The sequence below is a fragment of the Prosopis cineraria genome, unplaced genomic scaffold (genome assembly GCF_029017545.1).
Source record: "Prosopis cineraria cultivar Desert tree isolate PC_DT_omini unplaced genomic scaffold, ASM2901754v1 PC13, whole genome shotgun sequence".
NCBI classification, from domain to species: Eukaryota; Viridiplantae; Streptophyta; class Magnoliopsida; order Fabales; family Fabaceae; genus Prosopis; species Prosopis cineraria.
The window spans coordinates 5,490,246-5,507,711 of record NW_026555344.1 but is presented as its reverse complement, the minus strand read 5'-3'; the positions used below and the strand labels follow the sequence as shown (position 1 = coordinate 5,507,711).

At 31.5% G+C, this 17,466-nt stretch overlaps 2 protein-coding genes across 2 annotated transcripts; both read left to right on the top strand.

Annotated features, from left to right (window-relative positions):
* The first annotated feature begins 7,791 nt into the window (after positions 1 to 7,791).
* On the top strand, positions 7,792 to 12,186 carry LOC129291300 (beta-fructofuranosidase, cell wall isozyme-like). Its single transcript, XM_054928586.1, has 7 exons — positions 7,792 to 8,018; positions 8,169 to 8,177; positions 9,027 to 9,889; positions 10,178 to 10,336; positions 10,585 to 10,820; positions 10,921 to 11,011; positions 11,688 to 12,186. The coding sequence occupies exons 1-7, from the start codon at positions 7,835 to 7,837 to the stop codon at positions 11,865 to 11,867; spliced, it is 1,722 nt and encodes a 573-aa protein (XP_054784561.1). The 5' UTR covers positions 7,792 to 7,834; the 3' UTR covers positions 11,868 to 12,186.
* An 871-nt stretch (positions 12,187 to 13,057) lies between these two features.
* Positions 13,058 to 14,937, top strand: LOC129291301 (uncharacterized). Its single transcript, XM_054928587.1, has 2 exons — positions 13,058 to 13,532; positions 14,213 to 14,937. The coding sequence occupies exons 1-2, from the start codon at positions 13,082 to 13,084 to the stop codon at positions 14,686 to 14,688; spliced, it is 927 nt and encodes a 308-aa protein (XP_054784562.1). The 5' UTR covers positions 13,058 to 13,081; the 3' UTR covers positions 14,689 to 14,937.
* The last annotated feature ends 2,529 nt before the right edge of the window (positions 14,938 to 17,466 follow it).

The following is a 17,466-nucleotide window of genomic DNA, read 5'->3' as shown; positions in this document are numbered from 1 at the left end:
AAACATTACCTTTTTTAAAAGTATTCTTATTGATTAATTACTTTATATTTATTGTAAGTTGTTTGATAGGAGTAAATATGAAAAGATAGGGTTAGTTTAAAAATAGATAACTACTTCATTAAGGATGAGATTTAGTTAAAAACGTTTTCAATTTTTGAATGAAGGGAGTATAATAAGTATCTTAATAATTATAATTTGAAATTATAATGTATTATTTTTTAAAAAAGAGTGATAAATGAATCAAGGTTATAGTTAGGAAAAATGATAAAATTTACCCATATTTTTTATTAAACAAGACTTTTAAAAAATATTTTCAATTATTAAATATTCTTCTAATTAATTATGAGATTCTATGATGGTATAATGATGGCATGATGCCTAAGTAGTAGACGTAATCAAGAGATTCCATTACCTATTATTGGTTGACATTTATTTAAGACCAATATTACATCTCATTCACCGACCTGGAAGTGACACAATTTGTGTTAAAATAAATGGGGCATTCCACCATTATACCTATGTTCGGTCGTTTTTTACTTGTGTTTATCTTTTCTCTCTTTTTTTTTAAAGGCTTCTTTCTTAATTCCCCCCAACGTGCGTATGCTATCGATTGTTATCGCCAATAACGGCATCTAGCAACATGTTCTTTTTAAAAAAAAAAATTAGACATTCTTCTTCCCATGGCACATAAAATTGGTACACTTTATTTTTACGCTGGTCCAATAAATACTTGTACTATATAATATAGATTTTTTTCATTTTAAAAAACTAAAGTCAGTTGAGTTTAATAATGTTTGAATATGGTCCAGTAATATTAGATATCATATTGGCCAAAAAAAAATATTGGATATCATATAGTTATATTAAAAAAAAAAGAAGAAGAAATCAAGTAATCAACACACACACACACACACAAAAGCTACTTTAGCATATTGCCATATTCTTCTTATCTACTTGTCTGGCTAGTTGAAAAATAGAAGTTGAAGCACTACGTGAAAATCCAATAAAATGAATTGTTTACTATTTATTGATCTAGAAATAAACATTTGTACGAGTAGAGCCGCCCTTGTCATTGTTTATGGATTCTTAGCAGCTTACCTAAATTCTGCCGGTAGCAAAAATTATTTTTCTTGAGATATGAAAAGCAAATGGTTGATATCTCTCAACTAATTATCTTAGTTAATAACACTGCTTGTTCAATTTTTATAAGTAAATGAACATTTATAAAATTTTGAGTAAAACTATTTTATTCTAATTCTACAGTGTGATTTTTCCGTTGAAAAAACTCCAAACAATGAAATACTCAGCCAGATTAAACTGAAAGTTAATGTATTTTCTATACATATATATATGGTTTTTAAAGAACTGAGTTTTGGGCCCAAAAAAAAACATAGCAAATGGTAACATCTCAAACGCGTGTTGGATTGGGCTGGGCCCAATGGACATCCTCATTGATCTAGTTTAATAAACCAGATTCAATGTCCAAAATCCTATTAATTAAGGCACAAACATAATCCAGTAATGATCAGATCTAGCCCATTATTGTCATCTTCCAAAAAATAAAAAGAATAGAACTTGGGAAATTAGGGTCAAAATAAATGATATAAAAAATAAAAAGTTTAAGAAACGCATTTTTAAATAAGCTATATTTTAATAGAAAAAGATTTATGTTAATGTTAAGTGTATTTGTATAGCTTTTGATTTTAAAAATAAAATTAATAAATTCCCTTTATTTTGATGTATTAAGGGGTATTATAATCTTTAAATATATTGAAATGCACCTTAAGAACAAGTTAAGTTGTATCAATAAAGTGTTCTTATTGCATAATATTATTATGTTCCATTTTGTGAAGATATCTCCAAAATTCTGATACATAACAATTCTAACTACCGTATTATTATAATTTCAAACGTGAAAATACTCATCATGATAAATTGATAATGGCATAGGCATGTGAAAGTTTTGTATAGTTATTTAATTATTATTTTTGGAGTCATGGCTGACTAACACACATATTCCCTTTGAATATTTCCTGATAAAGAGAATGAGAATGCATTCATCCGTCGTCTTCCTCTCTATATAGTTCTATCTATCATCTTTTCCATCTCCACCTGAAAGGCTATGTTATTATATATATTTCGTCGCTAATTAAAGTATTTAACAATAATCTCTTTTGAAGAAAAAGCAAGCCACCTAATTAATAATGTGTAATATTTGGAAAAAAAAAATTTTACGTACATTTAATTATATGTGATTCTTCAACGTGTCACAAGAGGTTAGCCGAAAAACCATGAGAGGTCGCTGTCTTGATGGATTTGAAGGATTTGCATGGAATTGGAACATGTGGATAGCAAGTGTGCACAACTAAATAATGTATGTAGGAGATAACTGTTTGTAATATGATAAGAGAATTAACTAGTCGTTCAACAGTCGTTAAGGTAAAATCAAACTATACATAACACACATACATACACGGGGTTTTGAAAAGCCGAGTGGGACTAACCAATTAAACCGGCCTGGAATTAATTATATATCCATCAAACCGGTTATAAAATCAATGGTTTGATTCTCATCTTCTAAGGTGTTGTGTTTTTCAGCATTACTATTTTATTTGAGGTTTGAATTCAAACATGTAACATTTTAAATGAGCGAGTTTGATCATTTGCCCTCGATACCTTGAAAGAGATTAGTCTTTCTTGTTGGCGAAGAATTCTCCTTGAGTCTGAAAAAAGAAGTAATTAATAGTCTTATATATTGATTATTGTTTTTATAATAAATTTTTTAGTTCGTGTAAAATAAAATAATTAGGTAAACTATGTGTTAATGAAATATAACTGAGAAAGCCACATGAAATTCTTGGAAATTTTTTAACCAACCCCCCCCCCCCCCCAAACGTTGTAGAGAAAGATTACAAGCAGAAATTGGATTTAATGAAGGTCTAAGATCATGATTTTTTTCCTTTTTTTTTCCTTTTTTTTTTTTTTTTGGTTTTAGTCTTCCCCTACGTGTGAAAAGAAAAGGGGTGAAACCTGAATTGATTATTATTTGTTGGTAAACAGGATTGATTATTTTGTCAAGAATAGGACCAACATAATCAAATTGGGACTGCCACGGCGCACTTTCTGTCCTTGAGACTTCTAATTCATTTAAATGATTTGATCTCTTAAGTATTTCACAGGTGACAGAAACTTATAACAGGTGAATGTGAAATATTGGGTATGAAATTTATTCGGATTGGGTATGATATTAGTATCTTCTTCCTTGATTATTACATATTAAATCAATATATTTTCTGGTATATATTGTTCATTATTGAACAAAATCAATGAGCAGGACCCAGAAAAGCTGGAGAATCCAGTTTTAGTTGAATGCCTATTTTTGGAATTCAAATGACGGACGGAATTTTAGACTCTCTTATTGCTAACAAATTGTTATTTTATTGCATCTAATTGGTTCAAATTAGACTTTTCTTTCCACATACATATATATCCACAACTAAAAAGTCAGCCAGGGGCCCAATTTTGTAAAGTTAAGAAAGGTCACGATATCAAGTTTCAACCTTGAAAGAAATGAAGAGATGTGACACTTTCAACTTGTAATTTTTAAAAAATTTCATGCAAATATATGGAATTCATGTCTAGTTCAGATCACGCTATGGCCAAATTTATAGTATAGATTTCACATGTTTAAGAATAAAATAATATTTACATTGAAAGTTTAAACTACATAAAAATAATGTTAATAAAATAAAAATATCTTAAATATTTTTCAACTTAATATTTTAAACTTTTTTATAGGATAATATTATTTCAAAATTTTTTACAAAGAGCGCAATATAATCTCATCATTAGAGTTGAAAAACGTTGGTTGAACGTCAAAAAAAAAAAAAAAGTAACCAACAACTTTACACATGTCATTCACTCATTCGGTCACTTCTTCTTCTTCCTCATTCACCTCGATAATAGAGACACATCAAACAATTCTTGATGTGAACGATGAAGAAGAAGTGCATCGAATGAGTAAATGATACGTGTAAAATTTGAGTCAAATTTTGTTTTTAATGATCAACATTTTTCAGATTCAATAATGAGTGACATTACATTATTTTTAAAATTTTTAAAATTATATTGTTTTAAAAAAAATTTAAGATATTAGGCTTTTTTTTATGATCCTTCCACTCTATAAAAATATATGGTTTAAAGTTTGAAAGCCTTCTATATCAATAATTTAATTTAAAATCTTTCAATGCACATTTTTTTGTTTTGGCCGGAACACATTTTTTAATTGTTTGATATAACAACTAGACCCGCTTCGGTGGAAGATTGGGAATTCGTGTTTTCTAGCCCTTATTGTCTATTTATAATTTTTTTAAGGTACTTCATATGTCCATAATACATTAATACTATATTAAGAATATTTTTTTTGCCAGACTATATTAAGAAGATTAAAACGTGAAAGTTGGAGCCGTACTAATAAGTGTACTGTTTACAGATAAAATTTAAAGCTCATTTATTTTATGATCAAAGTTTGCTGACCTATTGACATAAATACATAATTCATAATATTTTCTTTCAGAGCATGCTCGCTATTCTCTGACTTTTAGCAAAAATTAAAATTAAAATTGATAATATTTTTTTATTGTATATAGTTACTTAGATATAATTCTATTCAAGTCACAATTGATTATTATATATTCACACCTCTTTTGATAAAGGTTCAACTGACAATATTACTTATAAAAGCAGCCACATAAAGTAGCGAGATAATTCATTTTAATTCTCCTAATACAACAAAAAGTTTTTTTTTTTTCAAAAAATAAAAGAGGTCTCAAGCCTAGCCTTCAAGGCAAGGAAATAATGGATTAGAATTAGAAAAATAAGTTGAGTTTGTCAGGCCGACCCATTTAAATAGAGGGTCAAACTTGTATTTTGGACTGAAAAAATGGGTTAATTCTTCAATATTGAGGACTAGCTCATTGAAACTCATGTGTATATATATAATTAAAAAATTTACTAATATCTAATAATTAAGAAGGGAGAGATTTCAAATATGAAAGAAAGACTAAAAATATTAAAAAAGAAAAAATACAATTTTGAGTTTCTACATTTTGCTCAAGTTTTATTATAAGTCTCTATACTTTTTTTTTCAGTGTTTTTTTGTAACATTGAAAAACAAAAGTGTCGAAATCTAAAATACTAAAAAAAGTGTAAGAACCTATAATAAAACTCATGATAAATTGTAACATGTTAGAAGATGCATAATGCAATTTTATATATATATATATATATATTAACTATAATATAAAAATGTTTGCACAGCATTGACTAACATTACTCAACAATATTAATATAATCTAACTATAAACCCAGTGGAATACTCAATTGTTAGGTTATAAAAAAAGAATACTCAATTATCATTAATATAAAATCATGGAGTGCAAAAAAAAAAAGAAAGAGTTACTTAACACAAAAATAAAAAAAAAGAGAAAATTATAAAGACATTGTTTCACTAAAATAGAACAAAGAGCCACGAAAATGTTTCATAAGCTAGATAGATCAACAAACAAAAGTATATATGCATTTTTTTTCTTGAGTTAAATAGCAATTTGATCTTTAAGAGCACTTGCCACTCTACACTTGTCATTTGTGCGATATTTACTTATTAACTTTTGAAAATAATGTAATATAACATTCATTATTAATAAAAGTTAACTTTAACTATTAGTTGACCATAAAATGATATGAAAAAATAAAAAAAATGACTAGATTTTGTTTTTTAAATTTTTGAGTCTTTGTTTGTAATTTTTTGGGGCCATTTTTTAGTTTCTCAATCATTTTTTATAATTTGTGAGGTCATTTTCTATCATTGTTTAATTAATTGATGATTAAAATTATCTTTTATTAATGGGTAAGAGTTACATTGTATTGTTTTTAAAAATTAAAAAAAATATTACATAAAAATTAAGTTTAGAGTTTCATAGACTTTTTGACCTAGTTTAAGGAGCTCTCACCTTTTTTCAGCCCCTTTAAAGCTAGCTCAACGAAGAAAGGTTCAACTTGGCCCACCTAGATTAGCAATTTTTTTTTTGGTTGGAAAAATAAAATTTTAATAAGTTAGATCTCAAGACTTATTAGAGTTAGGGGATGCTTTTAGATTGAAGGAGCGCTCATAGATTGTCCAACAATAAGGTCCTCAGTGAAATTTGATCTCATAAGAGTTATGATCTTATAACTTATAGGTTAAATCCTTATCAACCGAATCAATAATATTGATTGATTAGTTATTATATTTTATCGTTTCTCAGGATGACCGCCCCACATGTATATGCGTAGATTTTTTTTCTTTTAAATCTGGGTGACGATGTATTGCATTTTTTCCCATGTTTTCATACAGATAATTCAAGGTTTTTGAATAAATTGTCACCCCCATGTCACCCAAATGGCTGGTCAAAGAATATCGTCCTTTTACGTTACTTCTTCTAGTCCACTTTTATACATTATTTCATTCCCAGAAATTTCAACATCTTGCACTTTTTTGAAATTACTACTCCCTTCAGTTTTATTCAACATTTCGTTGGAGGATAAATATTGTTTAACTCGTGACACAATATAATTATGAGCCCATAAAAAATTATTCTAATCTTATGATAAAATTAATTATTACAGTATTAACGTTTTTTGTCAACCACAATGGCCTGAAATTTCATAAATAACAATCCTTCTTAAGAGATGAATTAATTCAATATTCATGCGATTAATAAGTATAGTACTTATTTAACTAGTGATTGAACATTGAACACGACTTTAGTTTGTCATAAGGCTTGAAGATAAGCACGAGATATGTTGTGAGCTGGACACCATATATAATGCACTCCAATTATAATCAACCATGAACAATTCTTCATGACAATTCTACAAAGTTTAGCAGCACCACCAACAGACGACGAACTCGATTATTACGGACTTTACCAATTCCTGTTCCCTCCTATAACCTTTTACTCAAATTAATTGTATCCACACTGTCATAGATCTGTGATTGATTGTGAACATAATATATGTTTTCAGACCCATCTATATAATAATCCACGTTTTCAGGATAAGTCCAATTCATTGCTTTTGTGCTTTCTTGGTCAGCAACTGTACACGATATCATTATAGCTTTTGCATGCCAAACATTACTACCTTTTCCGCTTTTTTCTGTTCGTTTCGTATCAGCCGATTTCATGGCGTCTCCAAATCGAGGGGTTAAGTCATTAATTATCATTTTTTATTTTATACTTCTGAGATTTCATTTTTGTTATTTCTGGTCTGAGGAAGTATTCATAAGCTAAAAGTAATTACATGAGAAAAATTGGCCTTTTCTCCTCCATCGATAAATTCGAGGAAGGCTTGCAATACAAATTATATAGTGAAAAAGGTTTTGATAAGAGATGAAATTAGTCTAATAATAAACGTACATAAACAATCAGCAAAACGCTCCTTGAAAAAGTCCCGACTTGAGAAAAATAATATATTTGTATTTTTTTTTGACTGTGTGTGTATCTTAAAATAAAGCTCTTACTCTTCTATGTAGTTGACTTCTCTGTTATCCAATGATATATTATCATGTGTTAATTTTTCCTGGATGCTTCTTCCGCATTATCTTTGATTTTTCTTATATTTCTTGTTTCGAGCAAACAAGTTGGCAATCAAATCTAGTTAACTAGATAACTTATTATTTCTTAATGCCGTACTCATTGTTTATGAATTATTACCGACTCTTTCTATAAATATATATAGCATCGAGGTCAAGGTTCTATATCGTCATTCTCACGAATTACAAAACCCTACAACAATGGCTGTCTCTTCAATCCATGTATTGGCTATCTTCTCTTTCGTTCTCGGCCATTGTTTATTCCTTAACATTGAAGCCACCCACCATGCTTACAGAAACCTTCAGAGTACTGTATCTTCTTCTTCCTCAAATCAACCTTACAGAACTGGTTTCCACTTCCAACCTTCCAAGAATTGGATCAACGGTACTCAACTTCCTTCATCTTCTTCATATCCTTAAGCTTCTTTCAAGGTTATTCTTATCATGTCTCTGACATTTTGTTCTCCTCCTTTCTTTCTGCTGTCATTTGACATGATATGCTGAAATGGGCTTCTGCTTTTGTTTCGATCTGCAGATCCTAACGGTTAGTTTCTATCCTCTTTAATTCCTTCTTGTATTCTTCTGTATCCATATAGCTGTTTTCTTGATTAGGCCAGTTCAGAAAATATATGAATATGACTGCAGATTTTGAACGGTGCTTAGTCAAAATGTTTGATGAAACTTTGAAATTTGCGATATCCAACAAGATGAATATTAGAAAACTAGCTATGATCGTGGTCGCATCAAAATGCAAGAATTCTTGATGCTGAGCTCATTCAACAGGAGTTCTAACGCAGGAAGTTTCATAAAAATAAGATTAGGAATCAAAATACAGACATATTCTCTGTGTTAGAGACAAAATGAATGAAAAGGATTGATGACCTTGTGATATTATTGAAAATCGTCATCCTAGCTTGGACATGGTCGTTAAACCCTTCAAGTTATTTTAAATAAGGATGTAGACATGAATTAATTTTGTGTGTATGTACGTAATTCGAACCACAGCTCAATTAAAAAAAAAAAGCATATGATATATGTTTGTATGTTTTTTCTGTCATAGTAAATTACCAAATGGTCCTCTACATATATTTTATTTTGATTCTTTTAAAATCACCTTTTAAAAAATAGAACGAAAGAAAGAAAGAAAGAAGAACGGAATATACCATGCATATAGTTTATTTGTTTCATTTCCAAACTGATTTCTTTTTCCCCATAAAATATTGACTTCTATTTTAGACTTTGCGTTGTTCTAAAAAAAAAAAAATTAAAAATTCTCATTTCTTGTGCAACCACGTAGTTTTCAAGTTATTCAGTCAAATTAAATCTTTTATTTGTCCTAAGATATGTGTAAGAGGGGGAAAGTTGACTTTATAAATGGCTTTTTGTTGTGCAGGACCAATGAGATATAAGGGACTATACCATTTGTTCTATCAATACAATCCCAAAGGAGCTATTTGGGGGAACATTGTGTGGGCTCATTCTGTATCAAAGGATCTTGTAAACTGGACCCCACTTGACAAAGCCATCTACCCCTCTCAGCCGTCCGATATCAACGGCTGTTGGTCAGGATCAGCCACGATCTTTCCAGATGGCAAGCCTGCCATTCTATACACAGGAATTGACCAAAATAACAACCAAGTCCAAAACTTGGCCTATCCCAAAAATGCCTCAGACCCCTACCTCAGGGAATGGATTAAGATCCCACAAAACCCCTTGATGGCTCCCGCTAGTTCTAATGGAATCAATTCTAGCTCATTCAGAGACCCTACGACTGCTTGGCTAGGCAAAGATGGGCACTATAGAGTCCTAGTTGGGAACAAAAGAGACACTACAGGGAAGGCACTACTATATAGAACTAAAGATTTTGTTCATTGGGTTAAAGCCAAACATCCTCTTTATTCTGCTAAAGGCACTGGAATGTGGGAGTGTCCTGATTTCTTCCCTGTCTTGTCTAAGTCCATGTTTGGGGTTGATACTTCTTTTGATGGACCTTATGTTAGGCATGTGCTTAAGGTTAGTTTGGATGATAAAAAGCATGATTACTATCTCATTGGGACTTATGATGCAAAGAAGGATAAGTTTATCCCGGATAGCGGATTCCAGAATCTTGACTCTTTCTTGAGGTATGATTATGGAAAATATTATGCCTCCAAAACGTTTTTTGATGATGCAAAGAAGAGAAGAATTTTGTTAGGATGGGCTAACGAATCCTCAAGCGTTGCTGATGATCTCAATAAAGGGTGGTCAGGGATTCATGTAAGTTAACGTTGATAGTAACATATTTCATACTTTATATATGTATTGCTTTGTAGGTAACAGATTCATTAATGCATTAAAAAAATGTCAAGTTGAATATGCAAGATAGATTAAAATAATGGGTTTTTATATATGATTTGAAATATGAGATAGCCAGCTCACGATAATGTGTTGAAATTCAACTAGAATGCTTATGCAAAGTCAAAGATGAACTATAATAATAGTTTAGTCAAGAGAAAATACATGTTTTGAATAATATATTAATATTAATGCTCATGTGATATGTAGGCAATTCCAAGGGCCATTTGGCTTCACAAGTCAGGGAAACAACTGGTGCAATGGCCGGTGCCTGAAATTGAGAAGCTACGTGCAAAACCAATCAGCTGGCCAATCAAAGTGCTCAAGGCTGGTCAGCTCCTCCAAGTCACTGGTATCACAGCTGCACAAGTAAGTCTCCTTTAGAAATCTATACCTTAAGTAATACAGTAATATATAATATAATATAATTATCAGGTTTAAGATCACATGAACTCTCATAAATTATCTGTTTAATTCTTATGCAAAGGCTAACAGACAAGATCCTTCTATGGCGCTTCCGTTGAAACAGTGAATATGATAATATTTAAAAGAACCTCACCTGCATAAATTAATTAACTTATAATAAGGGGGGTTCTAATATGTGCGTGTCTGAACAGGCTGACGTAGAAGTTTCATTTGAAGCAAAAGGGTTTGAGAAGGCAGAAGTATTGGACTATTGGATGGACCCACAAGTTCTGTGTAGCAAAAAGGGTGCAGCAGTAAAAGGTGAATTAGGACCTTTTGGTTTGCTTGCTCTTGCTTCAAAGGACTTGAAAGAAAACACTGCTGTCTTCTTTAGAATCTTCAGATACCAACACAAACCCTTGATCCTTTTCTGTAGCGACCAAAGCAGGTTTGTTCTCTTCCTCTTTTCTCTTTCAAATGTACAATTTGTCAATTTATTTCCCAATCGTTATCTCACTTTTGTAAATCCAATTATAATACTTTGACAGGTCTTCATTGAATAAAAATAATGATCTCACCACTTATGGAACCTTTCTTGATGTTGACCCTTCTCATGAGAATCTCTCTCTTAGAAGCTTGGTAAGTTGTTGACATCCATAAACATTAAATGGTATATCTATGTTGCATGTGACTTGCATGTGAGGGTGCGCAGATCTTGCCCCGGCCTCCTCACTTGGGGGAAAATATAATACCTGAAATATGATAGGTTTTAACATTCCATATATCTTATTAATTTTATTCTTTTACTTTGTGTCGCTTTTCTTGAAAAGATCGATTTTCTATGAAAACTCTGGACAGGTTAGTGTGCAAATTCTGTATGCTAGTCGTGCAATTTCTATTCGATTTTTGTGTATTTTTTGTAAAAACTTTCTGCTATTTTTATGCAACTTCTGTGTATTTGTGCAATCTACACGCAACTGTTGTGCAATCACTTTGAAATTGACATATGCTAGTTTGAATATATGTTTTAAATTTTGAATGGAGAGGACAATCAGGAAAATATGTTATTAGTGAGTTGATTTCTTTTAAAAGTTATAAGCACATTTTATTTAAATAATAATCATAAATTTTTTTATTAAAAAACATAAAAAAATTCTCCCCGCTGATAAATTAAAGGTCCTGGGCCTGCCGATATCCACAAAAGTTCATTCATTATTATAATAATAATGTAATGTCTCAAAAGTGAAAGGTGAACGCACAATAATAAACACACTTCAACATGTTTATGTGATGTGTGTGCTTGTCCATTTCGCAGATTGATCGCTCAGTAGTGGAGAGTTTTGGAGGAGAAGGCAAGGCAGTGATCACAGCCAGAGTTTACCCCACTTTGGCAATCAATGATGAGGCACAGCTCTATGTCTTCAATTATGGATCTGCTAATGTCAAGATCACCAGATTGAATGCTTGGAGCATGAAGAAAGCACAAATCAACTGAGCCAAAAAAAAAAAAAACAAATAATAATAATAAAGGGATCCAATTTATTAGAATGAACTTTGAGGAATAAGTATCTTTCAAGGACTGAGGCATATATACGAGGCTTTTGAGTCCTTCTGTGTGATGCAACTTTTGCTTTGATGAAGTTTACTCATGGGTTCTCTCCTCAGCACAATTTTTACATTCATCTGTAGCACTTGTAATTAGAAATTGATCAGGAATATGTTTGTAAACAAGTTAATTTACGCTTGATATTATTGTCAATTTGTAGTACCGTTTATTCTCACAAATTTAATTGAAGTTTCGGTTTGATCCACTATTCTTATCTTTGGAATAAGTGATTAATTTATTGTATTGCCATTACTTTTCTCTTATCCTTTTCACTTTTGACATTTCTGAATCTATAATCAACTTTTTCATTATTAATATAGCTAATCCATTCCAAAATGTGAAGTAAGGTGCTAACTTAAAATTTGCAAACGCAATGTAATTTTCGAGCAACGCTTATTATTATAGTATTAGCATGCCCATTCAATTCTGCTTTTGAAATGGGGCTGTTTGAGATCCTTTACATATTTGAATCAAATGAACAATAACTGCTCCCAAATTTCTGAAACTAATATAGTCATAACAAAATTTGTTCATGTAATCAATTTTTTTTTAAATATTTAAGCACTCTCCAACACAAACGACCATGATATGTTGACTTGGGGGGGGGGTAAAATGTTATGTTGACTTTGTTAAAACACTTGGGCGTATCTTTCTATTTGAAAATTCATAATCACTGGATAAGGGATTTAATTTACAAAACTATCGTTCGATTTATAGAAACTACTCCCACAAAAAGATCCCATTTGAATTCTCTATGTATTTATTATTTTTGATGAAAATTGATGGACGTACACCTATATTAATTAATTACCAAAAACTAAAATAATTGAATTTTTTAAGAAAAAAAATTCTATAATTAGCGGCAGGGGAAGTATTGACTTACGAAAAAAAGTATTGACTTATGGTATTGAAAAATTATATTTGTTGAGAAAAAGAAAAATTATATATGATCATATTTTTAATTAAAATATTTTTAATTTTTTTATGAAAATTAACTTGTAACTATATTGCAAAAGGTTAATTAACCATTATAATTCTAACCGCCATCGTAAATTACTTACTGTAGCCGAAATCAAAATGCAGTGGCTTCCAAGCGGAAATCCATGGAGGTTGAGGTCGAAGGTGAAGACGGTACCAAATTTGTGTTGGGAACGCGTGGTGAGGTACCGTTTGGACGAGGCTCAGGGTTTAACACCAACAACCGCACCGTTTCTCGTCGTCACGTTTTGTTCCGCCTGAGAACTTCGCTTGAGAAGATCGACGCCGGAGGAAAGCCTAGGGTTTCGTTCGAGGTTATCGGAAGGAACCCCATTTGGCTGTTTAGCAAGAACGATGGTCAAATTCGGATTTTCAGGAAGTTCGAGAAGGGTGAGTTGGAAGTTGGCGACCGTTTCTGTTTGTCTGGGAAGGCGCCGGTTTGGTTCGATTTGAAATACAGTAGAGTTCGTGACGGAAATAAGACGGTTTCGGATATTGAGAAGGAGGTTTCTGAGAGTTCAAGTAACGGGCTTGACATTGAGGACATTGATGTTTCAGGAATTGACACCGTTAAAGGTAATGAGCTGATAGCTAAATCTGTAATTTCTCTAAACTCTCTATACTGGATGAGATATGTCATTGAATGAATGAAGTTTTGGTTTCGTAACTTTTAAATTTATGGTTTTTAAAGATTATTCATTGTTCTGATTCGGCACTTTGTGTTAAATTGATAATCTAACTTCAAAATCGGACCATGTTTATCCTGCGGCCATTTGCTTTTTCTATCAAGTGACCAAATTGGAAGAATCCTGTATTAACTCTGTCATATATATGTGTGAATGAACTAACTGTAGGGTATACGGTCTATGAATTTGTTGATAAAGGACTAATCCTGCAGAAAACAAACCAAGTTAAGAAACCCAAGAAAAGAATAATAAATAAAATTACAAGATCAAAATACTAACTTAATCTTCATTTTAAAAAAAACTTGGCTTGCCTATGCTTTACTGTATTCTTTGTCCACTTTTCCTCCTATAATACTTGCCTTTTTTCCCCCTGGATGGTGGAATGATGATCAACAATTTTTTGCTTTTCTTCGGACAACAAGACTTTTTGGAAATAGCACCAGAAATGCAAGTTTTTCCATTGTAAAAAGAATTATTTTGGGATGGTCATTGCTGAACAATATAGTAGAATTCAGTTATTTTCTGTGTCCAATTACTCTAGATTCTCATGGGCCAGGTTTGGAATTGCAGAGTTTGGTTTTTTGGTGATGGGACATGAGTTTGATCATTATCCCAAGGACATGATTCGCAATGTGAAGAGTTGGAACTGGTTCCTGGAGGAACCTGGCAAAGATAGCGAAGATGAAGATGATTTTGAAGAGCAGAGGACAGCCATAAGAAGAAAGCGAAAGAAAGCTAAAGGCAACGGAGATGAAGATGATGACTGGGTGGAAAGTGAAGAAGATGTGGACCTTATTGCAAACACAAGAAAAGTTAGATCTGGGTACTCTACTCGATCAAAAGACCAAAATAAACAAACCAAGGACAACAAAGGAAGTAAAAGTTCTGGACGAAAGAAAGCGCCTAGGGTGTATGAAATTGTTGAAGATGAAGGTGATGAGACATTGGGAGGCTTCATTGTTGATGATGAAGAAGAGGGTCAGGAAGAGGAAAGCGGTGAAGAGGAGGAGGAGGAGGAGTTTGAAGAAGATGAAGTGGAGGATTAATCTTGAAAGAGTGAACAGACCCCTGGATGGTGAATGCATATTGTAGCTTTGTAATGTCAATACTACTACTGATACGTAGTTTTCTGTATCATAACATAATTTTGAGTTTCTTGTTTTGGTTTGAAAAGAATAGTAGCGATATGGTCAATATGGCAATATATTTGTTTAGTGTAATGGTGGTTAACACCTTTTGACATGAAATTCTATGTCAGAGTTGTCTAGTCTAATTGATTTGGTATTCTGCTGACATTCTGGTTGAAGCTTTAGTTTATGATGATTCTAGTGTTTTATGGTAATGGCATTCTGTCTGTTTATGTGGATGGTAAAGCAACCGTAAGAGCTGGCTGTTACAATCACACCAGCTGCTATGACGGCACCGGCACCAGCAAAATGGCGAAGAATGATGGTCATGCAACCGAAAGATACCATCCTTAGTGGGAGTGAATGATTTTCCAAAGCCCTCAAGCCTCACCCTCCCTGCCTCTCACAAAAATGGTATGGCTTTTTGGCTGCATTGGAATCTGGTACCACCCCTCAGGTTTGCATGTGGTATCTATCAGACGTGAAACGGAAAAGTGTTTGTGTGTGTGTGTGTGTTGTGGGTTTTGCTTTACATTTGATCTCTTGAATTGCCTACCATAGACACGTGCATAGCAGAGTTAAGTTCTATTGACTAGGCCAAGTCAATTAGCTTGTATGGAAATGTGTTGAAGAGGAACTAATTCGTGTGTCCGTAAATAATTATATCCTTGTATGTGTGCAACTCCTGTGTCAGCCGATGGTATCATTCTTGCTGGGGCTTTCAGATCGCTGATAAAAACCAAGTCTACCCCACCATGTCTCCATCTTCATTCTCTCAATTCTCAAACTGGAACCGTACTAATTAAATCCCTGATAAATTAATCATTCTTAAAATATTATTATAAGAGGAAATGACAAATAGAGACATCATAAGATGATTAATGCCAAATTACGATTTGTCGTAAAAATCTCATTTCTGTAGTTCCCGGGTCATTCTATCCTATGTCTTAATTTTTTTATATAAAAAAATCCAAGTGTCTCGAGAAGGCACTAAAGCAGAACAGCACTTTCCCTCCCAAAGATTAAAGTGGACCTAGGCCCATTTTGTTGGTCGTAATTGAATGTTTCAAAACAGGATCAACATATTTCAATCCATTGAAACTCTTTTTGGGTCCAGAATTACAGTAGTTCGAACCACCATTCCCATTGGACTTAATTCCATTGCCGTACATTACATTTGGGCCACAGACTTTTCGAGGTCATCTATTTACACTTGATCTTGGCCGAAAGGCCGAGAAAGGTAGAGGCAGTGCCATTTTTTGGGTGGAAGACAATATAAATGCCGGCAAATTAGAACACAGCGTTAATAAATGCGCAACTCCAAGTGAAAACATTAAATTATACTCTTGGATGGCAAAGCTCTTTTGAAATTTTTTTATATAAACCCAACGCATCACCACGTCATAATCTATACTCTTTCTAACAAAAACATATTATACATGATGACTGTAAATATAAATTAATTTTATCATTGTTGATGATAAAGTTATTAAAAATCATGACACATTAAATCTTATTGGATTGCACTATTGTAATAAAACATGTTTTTATTAAATAAAGTATGGATCGTGTGGTGCATCGGTACATGTAAAAAATTTTCTGCTCTCTTTACAGCATATTGGCATCTAATCGTTTTTCTATAATTTTTTTTTTACGTGGACGTTTTTCGATATTAGGAATCTATGAAGTTGTCATATAAATTTTACAATTAATGAAAGCTTACCCCAATATGTAATGCCATATATAAGTTAATAAGTACTCTATCTGTTTTTATTTATAGGAAAAATTATCACTTTTAGTTTGCTTTTTTTATATAAACAAAATCGCATTTTTTTATAAGCATTTATTGCAAAATTTCTAAACTATTCTTGATAATTTTATCATTCATAATCAAAAGAAATAATTAATGAAAACTTATTAACACAATTAATGAAAGGTATTATAATTTAATTATTTTATTTTTAAATATAGTTAATATAATTAATTAATTTTTATAAATTATGTGATATATTTTTTTTCTACAAAAATAAATGGAAGGAGTATTATATTTCATTGAAGCTAGTGGGAATGAAGGACAGAGTGAAAGGGAAAGAAAGAAAAAAAGTATCCCTAATTAATGATATATAGGTTTTGCTATCTGTAAAAGTGGTATCTTTAATCGGTACGCATGCACAGAAGGTTAGGCTAAGAACCGTCCTTTTTTATTTTCTAACGTTAATTAATATAATGCTTTTGTTATAGGTTCTTGTATTTTTTTTGATGTTCTTAATCTTTATATTTTTATTTTTTGATATTCTATGTCTTTAAATGAATAAAGTGTAAGATTTTAAGAGAGACTTATAACATCAAAAAATAAAAATATAGAGATTTAAAATATAAAAAAAGTACAGAAATTTATAATACATTAATAACAAAATGCAAGAATTTAAAATTATATTTTTTTTAAGAAAAAATAATAAGATAATGTCTATTCAATGGTCCGGTCCGGTTTCACAAATTCCGTGGAAAAAGTTGCCTTTGGTGGAATATATCAGATAATTGCTATAAGTATGCAGGGAAAATCACAGCCAACTTCCTTTCAACAAAATTAATCACAAATAAAGATTAATATAAAATAAATTATTATTAAAATAAAAACATAATTTTTTTTAAATAAAACTTATTATTGATCCTTTGATAAATTTTTTTAGGAACAGG

Coding starts and splice junctions, on each gene's coding strand:
- LOC129291300 (XM_054928586.1), top strand. CDS start 7,835: ATGGCTGTCTCTTCAATCCATGTATTGGCTATCTTCTCTTTCGTTCTC. Junction 10,337..10,584: donor CTGGTATCACAGCTGCACAA/GTAAGTCTCCTT, acceptor GTGTCTGAACAG/GCTGACGTAGAAGTTTCATT. Junction 10,821..10,920: donor TTCTGTAGCGACCAAAGCAG/GTTTGTTCTCTT, acceptor ATACTTTGACAG/GTCTTCATTGAATAAAAATA.
- LOC129291301 (XM_054928587.1), top strand. CDS start 13,082: ATGGAGGTTGAGGTCGAAGGTGAAGACGGTACCAAATTTGTGTTGGGA. Junction 13,533..14,212: donor AGGAATTGACACCGTTAAAG/GTAATGAGCTGA, acceptor TTGGAATTGCAG/AGTTTGGTTTTTTGGTGATG.